At 44.0% G+C, this 19,167-nt stretch overlaps 1 protein-coding gene across 1 annotated transcript in view; it reads left to right on the forward strand.

Annotated features, from left to right (window-relative positions):
• CTNND2 (catenin delta 2) overlaps nt 1-19,167 on the forward strand; it is a 575,776-nt gene that overhangs the window by 298,071 nt on the left and 258,538 nt on the right. The window contains exon 6 of the mRNA XM_066622958.1: nt 1,472-1,724. Coding sequence (XP_066479055.1) covers nt 1,472-1,724 — 253 coding nt within the window. The remainder of the gene's footprint in view (nt 1-1,471; nt 1,725-19,167) is intronic.

The raw sequence follows: 19,167 nt of genomic DNA on the forward strand, positions 1-19,167 counted from the left end.
AGAAAATAAAATAATAAAAAAGCAAACCAACTGAAAAAAACAGAGAGTGAGCAATAACCCATCAATACTAATGAAGAGTACCAGAAAAAACTGATGCTAAAAAATGTAGGCCTTCAGCTGGCATAGACATTCTAACAGATCAGGCACCAGTCACTTGTTGTGAAAGAGGAAGTTCCACATTTTTGAGGGCCTCCACTGAGAGAGCCCTCTTGCAAGTCACCACCCCAAAATCCTCAGAAGGCAGTGAGACCCACAAGAGGGGCTCACTACGATACCTTATGGAGGATAGGCAGATTGATTCGTTCATTGATTCATTCAAAATCAAGAGGATTGTGGGAATCTCATTATATTTACTAGATATATTTTATATCTCATTTATATTTACTTAATCTCATTATATTGCAACCCAATTCCAGGCTTGTTTACTCAGAAGTAGATTATATGGTATTTACTCCCCATATGCCTGCAGTGGACTGCAATCTAAGTTATTACCATTTCAAAACAGTTAAAACCCAGGAAAAATTTAAATTAAAACCAGTGGAATGGATTGTAGAATCCATTTGAGAATAGAATCTTAACCCACTAAGAACAATGAACTCTTCAACTTTTTCTTCAATCAATGATGACTTTTTCCCCCACTATAGATTGCAAATTATATGCAATGAAAATGTTTCTGATTTAGTATACTATCAAATGTTTTTTTGTAAAGATCAGGAATGGAATACTAAATCAGGAATTAGATCCATGCTGATTATGTCACCACAAATGTTATCCATCTTTGGTGATAGCAACGTCTGTCACCACAGTCTAAGAAGGAATACATGGCTAAGTTGTGTGAACTAGCTACTATTTGAAATAAGATTGCACTTCAAGTTGAGCATCTGCTTGTAAGTACCTGCAATTAAAAAAAATGCCAAGTATTTTTTTTTAAAGTGAAAAATGTAAAAATCTTTACACTACTGCTATTATTGCTGCACCATGAACTGCTTTTCACTTCTACGGGCAGTTATTCTCAGTATGTTGTTGGATACTTAAAGGTTTAGTATGGAAAAAGATTTGTTCACAGTCTCTCCTCCTAGAGCAGGACTGCATGACAAGGCAGCACCTTTGCTCTTTTAAAGACCCCAGAATTGAGTACATGATAGGGTGTGAAGCAATGCTCTGATGTGAAGCCATGAAATCTGCCTGGGGATTTTGTATGTTTGTATGCTTTTCTGTTGTTTGTCTTTCTGAATATGGAATTAGCAATTAGGAGAATATTCCTCAAGTTAAACAGGATACTTTTGTTTAAGAATTTCATTTGAAGTGTATTTCATTATGGTTTTGGGTATGACAATGTTCTTTTTTTCCCCCCTCATTCTTTTCGAACCCCTGTTTATATGTGTGTATTTTTTCCTCTGCCTAGACCTGGTTAACCATTTCTGTGAACAGGTCCTCAATTTTTTACTTTGTCCCTACTTTCCTGTCGTAGCCCCATCTTCCCCTGGTGTCGACTCCGTACCCTTACAGCGCACAGGCAGTCAACACGGCACACAGAACTCAACAGCGACCTTCCAGAGGGCCAGCTATGCAGCAGGCCCAGTCTCCAATTACGCAGACCCCTACCGACAGCTGCAGTATTGTCCTTCTGTTGAATCACCATACAGCAAATCTGGACCAGCCATCCCACCTGAGGGAACCTTGGCTAGGTCACCTTCCATTGATAGCATTCAGAAAGATCCCAGGTGGGTGAAACCTTACTTCTATCTACAGTTATGAACTCATAACAAAGTTTACAGTTGCAGTCAACTTCCTTTTTTACAAATATGGTGTGTTATTTAACAGGCCAAGCTAACTGGCCAGTGAGATTAATGGTTTAATTTGTCCACTGTTTTATTAGCTCTCTTTCCAGACACTTTTAACAACAAAAATGAGAAAGTCACATGAATGCCTATTGTGTTCTATGGTTAAATATTCTATGAAAATTCTTCTGTGAAGAATTGCAAGTATCAATCTAATAAGTGAAGGAGATTGTACAGTATTGGTATTTTAAAATTGTTCTGTGGGTTTCTTATCAATGAAGAATGTGATGTTTATTGTTTGTTCAGATTAATAGATTGTAAAATACTTCCAGTTCTGATAGGAAAGAGGGCTGGAATTAAAAAAGAAAATGTATCCAGGTATGTTGACAGGGTTGGGTTGAAGTTGAGTTGGGATTACAGAAAAAATATGCAAATAAGCTTTATTCAAAAGATGACTTTCAGTGGCAGGTGATTGCATGTTGTTTCAACCTGGTAAGCCTTCAAAGGTTTGACACTAAAAGTAGAAAAAGTTCATCCACAACAGGTCCTATAAACCCCAAACCTTAAACATATATAACTCATTCAATAGGGTAAACCAGTGGTTCCCAAACCAGGGGTTGTGACCAAATGAGGGTCAAGTGGATGTTCCTGAGGGTTGCAGGAAGGAAGCATTCCTTGTTATCATTAACATGTACTAACTCTGTGGGTCATTGGAGTGAGAGAAAAATTGTGTTTAGGGTTGCAGTCAAAAAAGTTTGGGAACATAGGGATAGACGCTTGTGTTCATACTTTGAAGTTTTTTTTTAAAGTTAGTTTTGGCCTGTGATAGAATTCCACTTCTTATCCAGAAGCAAACATTTCTTATAGGCTTCTGGTGTCTCTTGTTTTAGCATGAGAGATAAAGGCACTCTGGTTTATTTGTCTCCCTCCACTGTTAGCAAGGATAAAATATAAAATAATATTCACATGGTTGTCCATTCAGAGTTAATGGTTCTAGGGTGCATAATTCTCGACGTAATTTTATGTAAGCCATGTTTGCATGCAGTAAAATTCTGTTCATCAGTAACAACTTGGCTGCATTGCAAGAGAGTAATATCTTCAATACAGGAGAGAAGTCTCCCTTCATCAAAAGTTACAAGTTTTCTTTTAAAGCAAGGTTTCTGTGGTCACTATCCATATATTGTATGCTATCAGTATAACAGGAATATATAAGAGAAATGTGAATATAAAAAAGTTTTTACAATATACTTTTTCCTCTTTGAATTTCATGTGATGTTGGGCGTTTTACATCAGAAGATAGCACAGCTTTGAATATTGTGCTTAAAATATTTCAATAAACTGGAGTTTCTGTCATTAATAATAGAATGGGCAAAATTCTATGGCACTTATAGAAACATTTGTTATAACAAATACAGCTGGCCTGTCAATAAGGCCAACTGAAGCAATAGTTTCAAGTGGAGAGTTAGGGAGGAGTGGTGAACTGATGAGGGGTGCCTTGTACCATGCCACTAAAGTCAACTCACTTGCTTACTGAGGGCAAATGGGAAGAGGATTGGGGTAGCAGTAGCCCACTTCGTTCTCCAGAAGGAAGGGGGAGGAAACTGCTGCTGGAAGCAGCGGTGAGAGGTGACAGTGATAGTGAGGCATATGCAGGAGGATTTTTTTAAAAAATACAGGGTACATACTAGCAGGCTCAGCAAATTTGCCTCAATTTAAGTGGCAGATCTGCTCCTACCAATTTTGAGTTGGCATCCTTCAGTCTCGGAAGACTATGGTGTTACGCTCTGAATGGTGGTTCTGGAACAGAGTGTCCTCTCCAGTGCGCGAAGCCTGGGTAAAGTAGGTATGGAGGATAGGCTGTTACCCATGCAGCAAATCCCCCCTCTCCACGTCGCTGAAATGGTCCAATGGAAAGGCAGAGGCCAATACGGTTGGTTCCAGCAGTGTCGCAGGAGTTGCCAGAACGTGACTGTGTTCAGCCATGAACTGCTTCAGGGACTCCGGCTCAAATTCCTACCAGCAATGAGAGTCTGGACATGCTTAGAATCATTGGTTGCAGAAAGAAATCATTTGTTGCAGAAAGTGCAACAAAGACTCAAATGGTCTTGGAACACATTGAGACTTACTTATGAATATTTGCTTATGAGACTTGCTTATGAGTACACCATTGAGTTCTAACATCAATTATGTAAAATGGCCACCACAAATGTGGAAATCAAATTCTGAAAATTTATTTCCTAGCAAGAGGATATGAGAAGTAAAACTACATTCTTATGGATTTAGAGAGTAGAAGAACATTTGCCTGACTGGACCTGAGCATCTCTTTTATTCTGACCAACCGTATAAACCGTATGAAACAAGTCAACACATTGGTGGGCAGATCTTTTTTAAAAAGCAAATTGCAGAATTAAAGGAAAAGCAGGATAAAATAACCCAGTAAATAACATTTGTAATGAGCAAATCCATTTATTGAGAAAAATTATGGTTGTGGTCATCAGAACCCTGCACAGAGATGGATCCAGATGTTGGCCATGTACGGCAAAGAACCATTTCAGAGAAGATCCAGCTGCTCTTATAATACTTGCTCCCTGAACTGTGGCTTATGTGTTGGACCAGTTTGGAAAATTCAGTGAGCTAATTCAGAAGAAGCAGGAAAAGCTGTTGCCTTCCATTCTGCTTTTCTTGTTTCTAGAACATGAGAACCAGTTACATATCTCATTTGTGAAATTGAAAGGTTCAGTACCTCAGTGCAGAATATCTGAAAAACAATGGGCAAGACTTTCTTTTGGGCTGACTTTGTTGTACTAAAATAAACTAAGGGCACAATCCCAACCCACTTTCCAGCACCGAGGTAAGGACATTACAGCTCCGAGGTAAGGGAATAAGCATTATCTTACTTTGAGGAGGCCTCCATTAGTGCCACCCCACGGCAGGATGCAACACACGTCCCATTGGCACAGCTATGCCAGTGCTGGAAAGTTGGTTAGGATTTGGGCCTTAGAAAGTTAAATGTAAAGTACAATGAAAGAATATTGGTCATGATAATATAGCAGGACTTTTTTAGGTTACACTTTTCCAAACATGTCTTGCAGGTACCACTTTTGCAAGTCCCACCACCACCACCACCATGGATGGCTGCTGTGCACAGGAGTGGAGCTTTGTTCCACACCCTCTTTTTGCTGAAATGTGCCTCTTTTGAAAGTCCAAGCAGCTGCAGTCACATCTTGCCCCCTGGTGCGCCACCATTGCTGCAGCTGTATCCAATTTAAGCAGGATTGGGCCAGCCAGGATGATGTCACATGGTCACCATTGCAGTTAGGCCAAGAGCCACCTGCCTTATTGTGAAGTACCACTGGCTGAAAACTAATGCAGTGTTTGAGCTGTTAGGAATTGTGCAGAAAGAGTTCCGACCTAATGGGAACTTTAATGTTAATATTTTGTGAGCTAATCCTCTATTAGCTCTTGCTTTGGAAGTAAAGTTCTGTTTTACTCTCTCTACTTGGATTAATCTCCCATCATAAGAGAATGAAATCACTGATTTACAGTGCAATCCTATGCATACCTACTCAGAAGTAAATCTCATTGAATTCAGTGGGACTTATTCCCAAGTAAGTGTGTAAAGGATTGCAGCCCTAATACTGCCAAAACTTCTCAGTCTTAACTTTTTGTTGTTTCTATGTTGTTTGAGTTTGAAGGAAAAGAAAAAAGCTAAATATCCTTTATAGTTCTTATGCTGCCTCTTGTTCTTATGCTGTAGAGCAGCCATTTGCAACCTTTTTCAGCTTGAGGCACACTGACAAGGCACTAAAATTGTCAAGGCACACTACCAGTTTTTTACTTACGTTAAATTACTACATTACAGTTAATCTTGAATTAATAAAATTAATACAATTAAATCATTACATGACAAAAAAAAATTGACAAGAAGCATGGAGAGGGAAGTATATGCAGTTTCTGAAAAGAAGGAAAAATTCTATGTTCAAATTCTTATCAAAAGTGCCAGAAAGTGTTGGCAAATACAGGGCAGGTGGATCACATAGTGGAGAATGTGGGTGAGGGGCAGTGAGGAGAGAGAGAGAGAATGAGAGGCAGTGATTCTGTATCTTTGGAAGGTGCTGACAAGTGAGGGGTGGGACAGTAAGAGAGCTGCTAACTGTGATTGCGAGATTTGGGGGGGGGAATATTCCTGGGGAAGGGGGTGGGGGAGAAGAGGAGAGAGAAGTGCCAGTTACCTGCTTGTGTATTTGAGAAAAAAGAGTGCAACCAAAAGCCCAATCCTGTGCATGCCTGCTCAGAAGTAAGCCCCATTATAGTCATTATAGTCTACTCCCAGGAAAGTGTAGATAGGATTGTGGCCCAGCGCCCTTCCTCTAAAAGCCCCAAAGTGCAGGGAGGGTCGCTTTGGGGAGTTGCAGGCAAACTGGCAAGGAAAAGGGACTTCCAGGGATCCTGAAACCTTAGGTTGGGGGCCTCAGCAGACTCGCTTGCTATGTACCTGCTTGCCTGCTTCTGGCTCCCTCTTCTCACTCACTCCGCAGCTCCCACCTCCTGGCTCCTCCAGGCTTCTCTTGTTGGCCAATCAGCATGCAGGCAGGCAACAACCTCCTTTGTGCCCAACCCTATGCATGTCTACTCAGAAGTAAGCCCCATAGTAGCCAACAGGGCTTACTCCCAGGAAAGTGAGGATCAGGTTGCAGGCTGAGTCTTGCTCAGTAGCAGGAGCAAGCTCCAAGTGACTCTTCAGCTGCTGCGTGGGATGCAAAGCAGCCTCGACCAGCCCCTTCCCTGGCTGCTCGATTGCTTGTGTTGCCTGCCACAGGAGGCTCAAAGCAGCTGCTTCTCCTGCACGCGGGCACACAGCTGCTGCCTGCCTCCTCTGAGCCTGCGGCACACCTGAGGCAGGTGTGCTGCATCACAGTGGTTGAAAATCGCTGCTGTAGAGACTATTCAGGCTCACAGGCATCTACTAGTAATTTTCCAGGCACTGAATACTAAAAGTAATTTGGCACATTAATCCTAACACTTGTGCCAGGGCAACATCTTTGCAACATGTAATATCTTGTTTTGTGCCACAGCTTTATAGCAGTAGTTACCCTACTGGAAGTTCTAGCAAACAAATGCTGTACTATGTGAGTCCACAGCCAGTGGCCCTCTTGTTTTGATGACAACATGACCATCTTGCAAAAGTTCAACCTTGCTCTTGGGTGGTCATATTGTCAACAAAACAGGAATGTCACTAGCCATGACCTTGTAGAGAATGTATCTTTTTAGATGAATGCAAAAGAAATGAATCAATCTTTCTATGAAACATAATGTATGTGGCATTACCACTTAGTGTTTTATTGTTATTGTGTTAAAATAATTTCATATAAACAATGCGTTTGTGTAGAAGCAGGCTTGGGAACTTGAGTTGGATGACTTGGACTTGAATCGTGAAAATGCACATTTTCAGCTGACTCGTGGACTTGTGAGTCACACACATGGAAGACTCCGAAAAATACTGAAATCAGGGGCCCCCTGATTTGGCACTTTTTCCCATGCGTGCAGACTCAAGTCTGTGTCTGGTGTGCTTGCTTACTATTTTTGCAGCATGAAAAGCCTCATGGGGCTATCATTCAAACTGAGTGAGCAGCAGGGAAGTTCCAGCTGGGAGGTAGGGAAGGGTAATGCATCCGAGCAGCAGGAGAGAGGTGAGAGTGAGCTGTTTTGCCCATCTCTGAAAGGAAGGAAGGAACCCATGATCATTGGATACAGAGGTTTGATATTTTCTTTGGCTGAGAGAAGGCGGGAGGATGAGCCCAAGGGGGTGCTTGTCTTAGGATTGGCTGGAGGGGAAAAATGATGTGGTGAAGTAGAGGGGAGGCGGTTCGTAGCAATCACGCTTTCCAACCTCATGGGTTCTGTGGGCTCCGTTGTTACTTGCAAGGGAGAAGTCTCATTGAATGCCCGGCTGCAGTGGAACTACTTTTGAGTAGAGCTGCAATAGATAGGGTTGTCCTGGTAAGCTTTGCAGCTGCTGCGCATGACCCTCCTCCCTCTTGCCGCTTCTGTCCCCATTCTCCCACAGTCTGTCCCACCCTGTTTACAGATGGGCGGGGACAGCAGGGAAGTATTAAAGGAGAACTGCAGTATATACACACCCTGGCAGCAGCCTCGTTTTTTTTCCATGACGGGCTTTTTAAAGGGGACGGGGTGACTTGAGTCCTATCAAGTTGCAAAAGGGTGACTTAGCAACTCGGAAAGTGCCCCCTTTATGACTCGTTTTCAAGTCGAGTTGCAGGGGGGCAGTGATTCTAAACTCGGTGTGAATAAAACTGTACTGGACCTTCCTATCCTTGGGTAGAAGTATTGTATATTGCAATCACTCCAGTTTCCATGGCAAAAAAACAGTGTGGAACCCATCTTCCTCAAAGAATTTCTTTAAAAAGTCATTATGTTCTAACCTATCTTCTATTTTCTGGGTCCTTGAATATGTAGGTTTAGCACCTGTCCTTGGTTACAAAGAAAGATCACAGGACCTACCAATACCTGCTAATAAGGGATACAGTGAAACGGCAGCATCACATTGAATACTTAAAATGTACCACCCAATAAGAGAAAATAATTCACAGATATACTTGTGATGAATGCTATAGGTTTTTAAGTAGTCACTACAAAACAACATGTTCATTACTGACCATATAATTGTTAAACATACATGGTGATACATAACCAATCATATAGGTGGCGCCTTGATATTCAAGGGGGAATCAGTTCCTGAACACCCCCCCCCCTTGTTGGCATCCTTCAGTCTCGGAAGACTATGGTATAGTGCTCTGAATGGTGGTTCTGGAACAGAGTGTCCTCTCCAGTGCGCGAAGCCTGGGTAAAGTAGATATGGAGGATAGACTGTTTCCCATGCAGCAAATCCCCCCTCTCCATGTCGCTGAAATGGTCCAATGGAAGGACAGAGGCCAATACGGTTGGTTCCAGCGGCGTCGCAGGAGTTGCCAGGACGTGTCTGTGTTCAGCCACGAACTGCCTCAGGGACTCTGGCTCTGGATTTTGCCTCGAGGTTGACTCCTGAAGCCTTTTCCATAACTGGATGTAGCCACAAGGCAGTGGAGGTTTGGGGTCAGAGTTTTCCTTCTCTCAGATGAGCTGCCTTCCCAGGCTGATGAGTCCCATCTACCCGGTGGCTGTTTAGTCGCCTCTTAGGACACGTACCACCAAACTGAGGGCCTATTCTTATCCCCAGCCCCCAGGGGATCCCCAGCCCCCCCCCATACCAAAATCTGCAGATAATCAAATCCGTGGACTGTGGCACCTAGATCCTCCAATCGCAATTAGAGCTGTGCTCCGGTTGCATTCTGAGACCCTTCTGAGAGCTGAAGAGGCTGTGTTTGGCCTCCCTGACCCTCAGCCTTCTGAGGCCTCTAGAAGGCCAGAAATCTGGGACCTCAGATGTCTTTTATTCTCTCTTTTTACCAGCATTCACATAGAAACAATTGTACAGAGGTGAAGGCCCTCATTGCTATATTCCACAGCTGATGTTTATTTTGTTATAGAACAGGGTGCCCAAACCCCGGCCCTGGGGCCACTCGCGGCCCTCAAGAACTCCCAGTCTGGCCCGCAAAGAGCCTCCAGTTTCCAATGAGCCTCTGGCCCTCTGGAGACTTGCTGGAGCCCACACTGGGCCACTGTAACTGCTCTCAGCGTGACGGCCAACTGTTCGACCTCTTGCATGAGCTGTGGGATGAGGGTTCCCTCCACTGCTTGCTGTTTCACATCTGTGATGCAGCAGCAAAGGAAAGGCTGGCCTTGCTTTGTTCCTACATACAAAGTTTGTATGTAGGTACAGTAAGTACAGTAACTGTAGTTTCTGTAGTTGTTGGTTTTGCTAGCAGCATAAAAAGAGTTCTGCTAGATTAGGTCAAGTGACCGTCTAGTCCAGCTTCCTGTATCTCATCGTGTCTCACCTGATGCCTCAGGGAGCACTCAATACAACAAGATACCTGTATCTTGTTGCCACTCCCTTACTTCTGGCATTCCGAGTTAGGATGTGTCTAAAACATGGATGTTGCATACAGTCCTCAGAGCTTGTAATCTGTGATGGACTTTTCCTCCATAAATCTATCTAATCCCCTTTTAAAGATATCTAGGCCAGACACCATCACAATATCCTGTGTCAAGGATTTTCACAGATTAAATTACTGGCAAAGTAAAGAAATATTTCTAAGAACATAAGACAGTGCTGTGTGAATGTTGTCAGTTTCCCTGCAGAGCTACTTGGAATGGTCACGAATGGCTTTCGCAATCAGCAGGTGTTGGCTGAAAACCAGAAGTTGGGGCTTGAAAGTGTTCCTTTATAAGTTGAATGTTCATAAGAAGGGGAGCTTTTGTATGCAGGTGACTGCAGTTTTAAAGGATTCTGCAGCTGGGGACTGCTGTCTGATCAGAAGAGAATAAACTGATCCCTGGGAAGACTGATCCCTTTTAAACTGATCCCTGGGGGAAGGCCGACAGGAGCTGAGGGGCATCCGGTTCGGGACTCCTCATCCCTATGGGATGCGGATGGGGAGGTTAGAGAACAACAAGACAAAGGCAGAGTAGGAGAAGAAATTGGGAAAGGTAGCGTGATGGGATGTGATAGACAGTTTGGCACAATGAGAGGATGTGGGGACAAAGGAGCGAATAAGCAGCGCATCCTGGGGCATTCCATGTACAAATGCTTTTATGCGAATGCCCGAAGTCTACGAGCAAAGGTGGGAGAACTGGAATGTCTGGTGACAAGGGAAAATATTGACATAGTGGGCATAACGGAAACCTGGTGGAATGCGGAGAATCAGTGGGATACCGCAATCCCGGGCTATAAACTCTACAGGAGGGACAGGCAGGGGCATGTTGGAGGTGGGGTGGCCATTTATGTTAAGGAAGGGATAGAATCCAGCAAAGTAGAGATTGAAGGTGGGTCCGACTCCACCGTAGAATCTCTGTGGGTTAAATTACCAGGCTTGTGCAGCGATGTAATACTGGGGGTGTGCTATCGTCCTCCAGACCAGAAATCGGATGGGGACCTTGAAATGAGGAAACAGATCAGGGAGGTGACAAGGAGGGACAGGGTTGTAATCATGGGGGACTTCAATTATCCTCATATTGACTGGGTCAATTTGTGTTCTGGTCACGATAAGGAAACCAGATTTCTTGACGTGCTAAATGACTGTGACTTAGAGCAGCTAGTCACGGAGCCCACCAGAGGACAGGTGACTCTGGATTTAATATTGTGCGGTACGCAGGACCTGGTTAGAGATGTAAACGTTACTGAGCCATTGGGGAACAGTGATCATGCTGCGATCCGTTTTGACGTGCACGTTGGGGGAAGAATACCAGGCAAATCTCTAACAAAAACCCTTTACTTCCGACGGGCGGACTTCCCTCAAATGAGGAGGCTGGTTAGAAGGAGGTTGAAAGGGAGGGTAAAAAGAGTCCAGTCTCTCCAGAGTGCATGGAGGCTGCTTAAAACAACAGTAATAGAGGCCCAGCAGAGGTGTATACCGCAAAGAAAGAAGGGTTCCACTAAATCCAGGAGGGTGCCTGCATGGCTAACCAGCCAAGTTAGAGAGGCTGTGAAGGGCAAGGAAGCTTCCTTCCATAAATGGAAGTCTTGCCCTAATGAGGAGAATAAAAAGGAACATAAACTGTGGCAAAAGAAATGTAAGAAGGTGATATGGGAGGCCAAGCGAGACTATGAGGAACGCATGGCCAGCAACATTAAGGGGAATAATAAAAGCTTCTTCAAATATGTTAGAAGCAGGAAACCCGCCAGAGAAGCGGTTGGCCCTCTGGATGGTGAGGGAGGGAAAGGGGAGATAAAAGGAGACTTAGAGATGACAGAGAAATTAAATGAGTTCTTTGCATCTGTCTTCACGGCAGAAGACCTCGGGCAGATACCGCTGCCCGAACGGCCCCTCCTGACCGAGGAGTTAAATCAGATAGAGGTTAAAAGAGAAGATGTTTCAGACCTCATTGATAGATTAAAGATCAATAAGTCACCGGGCCCTGATGGCATCCACCCAAGAGTTATTAAGGAATTGAAGAATGAAGTTGCAGATCTCTTGAATAAGGTATGCAACTTGTCCCTCAAAATGGCCACGGTGCCAGAAGATTGGAGGATAGCAAATGCCACGCCTATTTTTAAAAAGGGAAAGAGGGGGGACCCGGGAAACTATAGGCCGGTCAGCCTAACATCCATACCGGGTAAGATGGTGGAATACCTCATCAAAGATAGGAACTCAAAACACATAGACGAACAGGCCTTGCTGAGGGAGAGTCAGCATGGCTTCTGTAAGGGTAAGTCTTGCCTCACGAACCTTATAGAATTCTTTGAAAAGGTCAACAGGCATGTGGAAGCGGGAGAACCCGTGGACATTATATATCTGGACTTTCAGAAGGCGTTTGACACGGTCCCTCACCAAAGGCTACTGAAAAAACTCCACAGTCAGGGAATTAGAGGACAGGTCCTCTCATGGATTGAGAACTGGTTGGAGGCCAGGAAGCAGAGAGTGGGTGTCAATGGGCAATTTTCACAACGGAGAGAGGTGAAAAGCGGTGTGCCCCAAGGATCTGTCCTGGGACCGGTGCTTTTCAACCTCTTCATAAATGACCTGGAGACAGGGTTGAGCAGTGAAGTGGCTAAGTTTGCAGACGACACCAAACTTTTCCGAGTGGTGAAGACCAGAAGTGATTGTGAGGAGCTCCAGAAGGATCTCTCCAGACTGGCAGAATGGGCAGCAAAATGGCAAATGCGCTTCAATGTCAGTAAGTGTAAAGTCATGCACATTGGGGCAAAAAATCAAAACTTTAGATATAGGCTGATGGGTTCTGAGCTGTCTGTGACAGATCAGGAGAGAGATCTTGGGGTGGTGGTGGACAGGTCGATGAAAGTGTCGACCCAATTTGCGGCGGCAGTGAAGAAGGCCAATTCTATGCTTGGGATCATTAGGAAGGGTATTGAGAACAAAACGGCTAGTATTATAATGCCGTTGTACAAATCGATGGTAAGGCCACACCTGGAGTATTGTGTCCAGTTCTGGTCGCCGCATCTCAAAAAAGACATAGTGGAAATGGAAAAGGTGCAAAAGAGAGCGGCTAAGATGATTTCGGGGCTGGGGCACCTTCCTTATGAGGAAAGGCTACAGCGTTTGGGCCTCTTCAGCCTAGAAAAGAGACGCCTGAGGGGGAACATGATTGAGACATACAAAATTATGCAGGGGATGGACAGAGTGGATAGGGAGATGCTCTTTACACTCTCACATAATACCAGGACCAGGGGACATCCACTAAAATTGAGTGTTGGGCGGGTTAGGACAGACAAAAGAAAATATTTCTTTACTCAGCGTGTGGTTGGTCTGTGGAACTCCTTGCCACAGGATGTGGTGCTGGCATCTAGCCTAGACGCCTTTAAAAGGGGATTGGACAAGTTTCTGGAGGAAAAATCCATTATGGGGTACAAGCCATGATGCGTATGCGCAACCTCCTGATTTTAGAAATGGGTTATGTCAGAATGCCAGATGCAAGGGAGGGCACCAGGATGAGGTCTCTTGTTATCTGGTGTGCTCCCTGCGGCATTTGGTGGGCCACTGTGAGATCCAGGAAGCTGGACTAGATGGGCCTATGGCCTGATCCATTGGGGCTGTTCTTATGTTCTTATGTAATAAACTATCTGCCATGTTCTGAACAACTCAGAGGGGAGGGGACAAGGATCTTGACAGAGGCTTTGTACTTCAGATAGCTTTGAGGGGAGACAAAATTGTTGATAGTGGTGTCACTAGGGTTTGCATCACCCAGTGTGGGATGCCAGAGCATCACCCCCCCCATGCTGTGGGCGGGGCAACACCCCAGGTGGTAGGTGTGGTGATGTACCATCACTCCGCCCCCACCGGTTTCTTGGCTGTACTTTTTGATAGAACAAAGATAGAACACATTCTGCATGAAATTACACATTGATATATAACATGCTGGTATCATTCTTCCAAACTGTGATTTTAGTGATTTTGGTCACTAGTGGTGTCACACACACACACCCCCAGGGTGTCAACTTACTAACACCTTGTTGCAGCAGTTCTCAGACTTTTAGCACTGGGACCCACTGTTTAGAATGACAATCTGTCCGAGACCTACCAGAAGTGATGTCATGGTGGAAGTGACATCATCAGGCAAATTAAAATTAATAAGTATAAATAATTACAGTAAAACAAATAAATAAGCAGAAGCCAGCCCTGGTCCACCACGTGAATTTCCTCTGTAGCCTGCCTGCAATAACACCCCCCTCCAAAAACAGTAAGGTTTTCAGCCCTACCCAGTGCCCACTGTCAGGATCCACCTGGCTTTGCAAGTCTCAAAAAAAGTTCACCTTATCAGCTGAAGCCTTTGTTTTGATCATTTTTAGTGGTGGGGGGGGGGGAGGCTGCCTTCTGGAGCATTTGTTGAGCTCCAGTTCCATCAGATCAGGACCATTCTGGTGGCTTCACATTCCCCTTTGCCTGCCCTGACCACCGACCAAGGCATATTTGCTTACTTGCGAGTAAACGCAGAATTCAGAATTCGCTGAGGAGTTATAAATACTGTGTATTCCATCTATTTAGAGTTTCTACTTCTTTCAGAGAACTACACTTGTCTTAGAGGATCCTTGCCTGATTTAGTAGGCATCAGCATTGGAAGGGGTTTTTTACTCCTTAGCTAGCCTTCAGGACAGTCCTTTAAATCTGAAGAGAGAGGCAGAATACCACCCTTTGATGGGGAGGAGTTCAAGTCCTGGGGCTGCTCTAATGCAGAAGAATCTGGCGGGCTTGATGAGTCATGCCAAAGTAATTTCTCTCCCCCAGTCTGTCTCCTTCTCTGGGTCTTCCACCTCATCCTTGAATTGAAGGGGTTCTGTATCTGGAGTCATGAACAACTGTAAGGACTTTGAAATGGGAGAGTGGCTAGATAACAGTTACGAGCATTCTTTCTATTTTAGAGTAAATTTTGGCATCAACCATCTTGTTGGTGGGAAAGCTTACATTTCAAATTTGCTGATTGTACCTGAGAATAAATTCATTTTGAACTCCTGCAGTTTTGTTTATTTTTATTGTAGATATTTGCTCTGCCTCATCAAGGAATTTTTTCAGGTGGTTCATAATAGAAATGCCACAATAGAACAGAATTGACAGAATAAAAACAAAAGATAAAAAACTTTATCTTTTAAAGGTCAAAACCTTTTGAAGGTCAAAACAGCCAAAGAGCATTCCAGGCAATTCTTTTCAGATGTAAGAGGCAGAAGAAGGTGCAGATGAACTCAGGAACTGGCTGATGGTAAAATCCAGCCCTCCGAAGCTGCCCCTCTGTTAACTTCTAATATCTTCTGATCCCTGGAACTTTGATGTCATATTACAGGCTTTGTCCTCCAGAGGGAAGGGGCAGAAGTAACTACACGTGGACTAAGGGGTGGGCTAGTGTTAAAGATCCCAACCCACAGAAGCAGCCTCTCTGTTGATCTACAAAATGAAGCCATGTTTTGTTTTTGGACTGACCTTTAGCAATGGCTAAGCATAAGTAATTCTCTTTCAGCTTGGATAAAAATGCTTTTTGTAGCAACGTCAAAACATATTTGACATTGATTTATTTGGCATTGAAAAGCAAAATATGTTGCTTTTCCTGGTAGGAAGTCTTCATTAGGCTTTTTATAAAAATATTTTTTAATTAAGCCAATACAGAGAATGTAATCCTTAACTTCTGAAGGCTTCTCCTTCCCTTTAAGCTTGAACTTTGAGCTCATTTCTCAGAGGTACTAGAGTGGATTGATTATTTCTTCAAGTCCATTTATATGTAGTGTTAGTTCTTTGCTCATTCCTTTGATATTTGGTTAGAAACTTGCTTTTTTCACAGCAATCTTTATGCCTGTTTGTTCTTTTCAGATTTCAGGCCTGATTTTTCAAACATGGTCTCTATTTTTTTTCTGGAAATTTAAAACCTCTTTTAATCTTCAGGAATTCTTAGGGATGAGCAATAGGTTTGCTTTAGTTGAGATTGAAACATTTTGTGGACCAAATAATTGTAGGATATATTTTTCAAACATTAGTGGTGTGACTAAAGTGTCACACGTCCGCTATCCTTGTATGCCCCTCCCTAGTCTTCTGAATTGAATCAGGATTGTTTGGAGTAGTCTGCTGCTCTGTTTGTACAATAGAGTGTTCCAATAGCCTGAACTAGCAAGAGAGATCTGCCTGCATGTGTGGCCACTGGGTTCTTGGATGCATCATCTGTTTACCTGATAGGCTCCACCTGTATTGTGATGACTATTTATCCATGTTAGTTCTGTTCTAGTTAGTCCTGACCCAGCAGGATTAACAAAAATCCTTGTGCTAAATTCCATAGAGTTACGCAAATATGCTGCAGCCTGACACTTGGGGCTGGAAGGAAACTAAGGCAGCTGTTATCAATCCCCTCTGCTCCGCTCCTTTGCCTCCCCCTCCTTCCCCTTTCACAGGTGGGATGCTGAGCTTTTAAGAGTCCAGTCCTGTGCATTTCTACTCAGAAGCAAGTCCCATTGTAGTCATTGGGTCTTACTCCCAGGAAAATGTGGAGAGGATTGTAGCCTAAATCTCATACTTTGCTCCCTGGTAAGGCATGCTTGTGTCAGTGATTGCTGCACCATCTGGGGGGGGGGGAATTCGGCAAACACTCCCTGGTTTTTTTAAAGCAATCCCCTCCGTTGCTACTGCAGTTGCCCCTGTGTGTGTGTGTGTGTGTGTGTGTGTGTGTGTGTGTGAGAGAGAGAGAGAGAGAGAGAGAGAGAGAGAGAGTGAGTGAGTGAGTGAGTGAGTGCACTCCGCCTTGCTGCACGTGCTCTGGCTACAGAGGTTTTCTGCCCCCCCCTTCCCCTCTTCAGCCTCAGGGGCTCCAGGTAAACTTTCAACTTTCTGACATTATTAAGGTCTTCCTGGTGCTCTATGTCAAAGATCCACTGCTTGATCCTAACTCCCACCTGAGCCAGTCCCATGTCAAACAAAAATGGCATGGAAGATCCCAGAGAGGACAGTTTTCGTTCCAGCCCTTTAATCCACCTGAATTTATACTCATCTTGGAGGATTAGGGGAGCAATCCCTAATGGGTATAGGTGCAATCTTAACCAGTAAGAGCAAATGGCTATCCAGACATGGGCCTCTATCCTAATCAGGCCTGATTCCAGACGTAAAAAAGTGTTCGAGACAGTACTGGATACACTAAAGGCGGCCCTAATAAACTTAGACTGGACATGCTCCATTATCATGATGTTGGGAAAAGGCCCCAACTGCGCTCCTTATAATAATTGGGCCATCACCTTTGCCTCAAACAATTTAAGAGCTGCTGGCAGATACTGGGCTCCTTTACTTCGCATAAATTGGAGAATAGCAGAAGAGGTTTGCTGACCGCTTAACGCTACATATTCTCCATGTGCTTTCCTAGAACCATTTGTATGGAATACCACCACCAAATATTTAAAGTGGGACACCTGCTCTATTTTATGGCCATCGATCTTCCAGCACCAAATTTTTGGTTTCCTGGAGAAGGCCAAGATCTTAAAGTTATATGTAAGAATCTCCAGCAATCGTTTAACAGTCAGTTGGGGGGGGGGGAGGAGGACAGATTTAATGTTGGTATTTAAAATTTAATCACTGCTGCTATCTAACAGAGGAGATGGTTCTGTGAGCATTTTACTGTACAATAGTAGAAAGATGTGTTCAGAAAATAACTCAACATATGAGTGTTGAACAACCTAGTTGTTAGCAGTGGACAGATGCGAGTAGAAGGCGTTTGACACGGTCCCTCACCAAAGGCTACTGAAAAAACTCCACAGTCAGGGAATTAGAGGACAGGTCCTCTCATGGATTGAGAACTGGTAGGAGGCCAGGAAGCAGAGAGTGGGTGTCAATGGGCAATTTTCACAATGGAGAGAGGTGAAAAGCGGTGTGCCCCAAGGATCTGTCCTGGGACCGGTGCTTTTTAACCTCTTCATAAATGACCTGGAGACAGGGTTGAGCAGTGAAGTGGCTAAGTTTGCAGACGACACCAAACTTTTCCGAGTGTTGAAGACCAGAAGTGATTGTGAGGAGTTCCAGAAGGATCTCTCCAGACTGGCAGAATGGGCAGCAAAATGGCAAATGCGCTTCAATGTCAGTAAGTGTAAAGTCATGCACATTGGGGCAAAAAATCAAAACTTTAGATATAGGCTGATGGGTTCTGAGCTGTCTGTGACAGATCAGGAGAGAGATCTTGGGGTGGTGGTGGACAGGTCGATGAAAGTGTCGACCCGATGTGCGGCGGCAGTGAAGAAGGCCAATTCTATGCTTGGGATCATTAGGAAGGGTATTGAGAACAAAACGGCTAGTATTATAATGCCGTTGTACAAATCGATGGTAAGGCCACACCTGGAGTATTGTGTCCAGTTCTGGTCGCCGCATCTCAAAAAAGACATAGTGGAAATGGAAAAGGTGCAAAAGAGAGCGACTAAGATGATTTCGGGGCTGGGGCACCTTCCTTATGAGGAAAGGCTATGGCATTTGGGCCTCTTCAGCCTAGAAAAGAGATGCCTGAGGGGGGACATGATTGAGACATACAAAATTATGCAGGGGATGAACAGAGTGGATAGGGAGATGCTCTTTACACTCTCACATAATACCAGAACCAGGGGACATCCACTAAAATTGAGTGTTGGGCGGGTTAGGACAGACAAAAGAAAATATTTCTTTACTCAGCGTGTGGTTGGTCTGTGGAACTCCTTGCCACAGGATGTGGTGCTGGCATCTAGCCTAGACGCCTTTAAAAGGGGATTGGACAAGTTTCTGGAGGAAAAATCCATTATGGGGTACAAGCCATAATGTGTATGCGCAACCTCCTGATTTTAGAAATGGGTTATGTCAGAATGCCAGATGCAAGGGAGGGCACCAGGATGAGGTCTCTTGTTATCTGGTGTGCTCCCTGCGGCATTTGGTGGGCAGCTGTGAGATATAGGAAGCTGGACTAGATGGGCCTATGGCCTGATCCAGTGGGGCTGTTCTTATGTTCTTATGTAGAAGGACAAAACTGAAGGGCCTTGAAAGCTAAACTAATATATAAAGTATTAGGGAGAAGCTGAAATAGAATCGGATGGAAGCATGAGAGATGATACTCCAATGTTGGTTTTACTAAGTTATATAATCTAGGACCTATCAAACAGATATTGATAATCACCTGGGTGTTGCAGCCTTATATTCAAACACATATGCATGAGACTCCAAACTCAGGATTAAGAGATGAACAAATTGGAAAGAGATACTTGGATGTTATGTGGCAAAAAAAAGGTCTCTTATGTAAAAAAAAAAAAAAGCCCAATCTTATGTATGTCTAC

Source organism: Tiliqua scincoides, chromosome 4 (assembly GCF_035046505.1).
Source record: "Tiliqua scincoides isolate rTilSci1 chromosome 4, rTilSci1.hap2, whole genome shotgun sequence".
Taxonomy (NCBI): Eukaryota; Metazoa; Chordata; class Lepidosauria; order Squamata; family Scincidae; genus Tiliqua; species Tiliqua scincoides.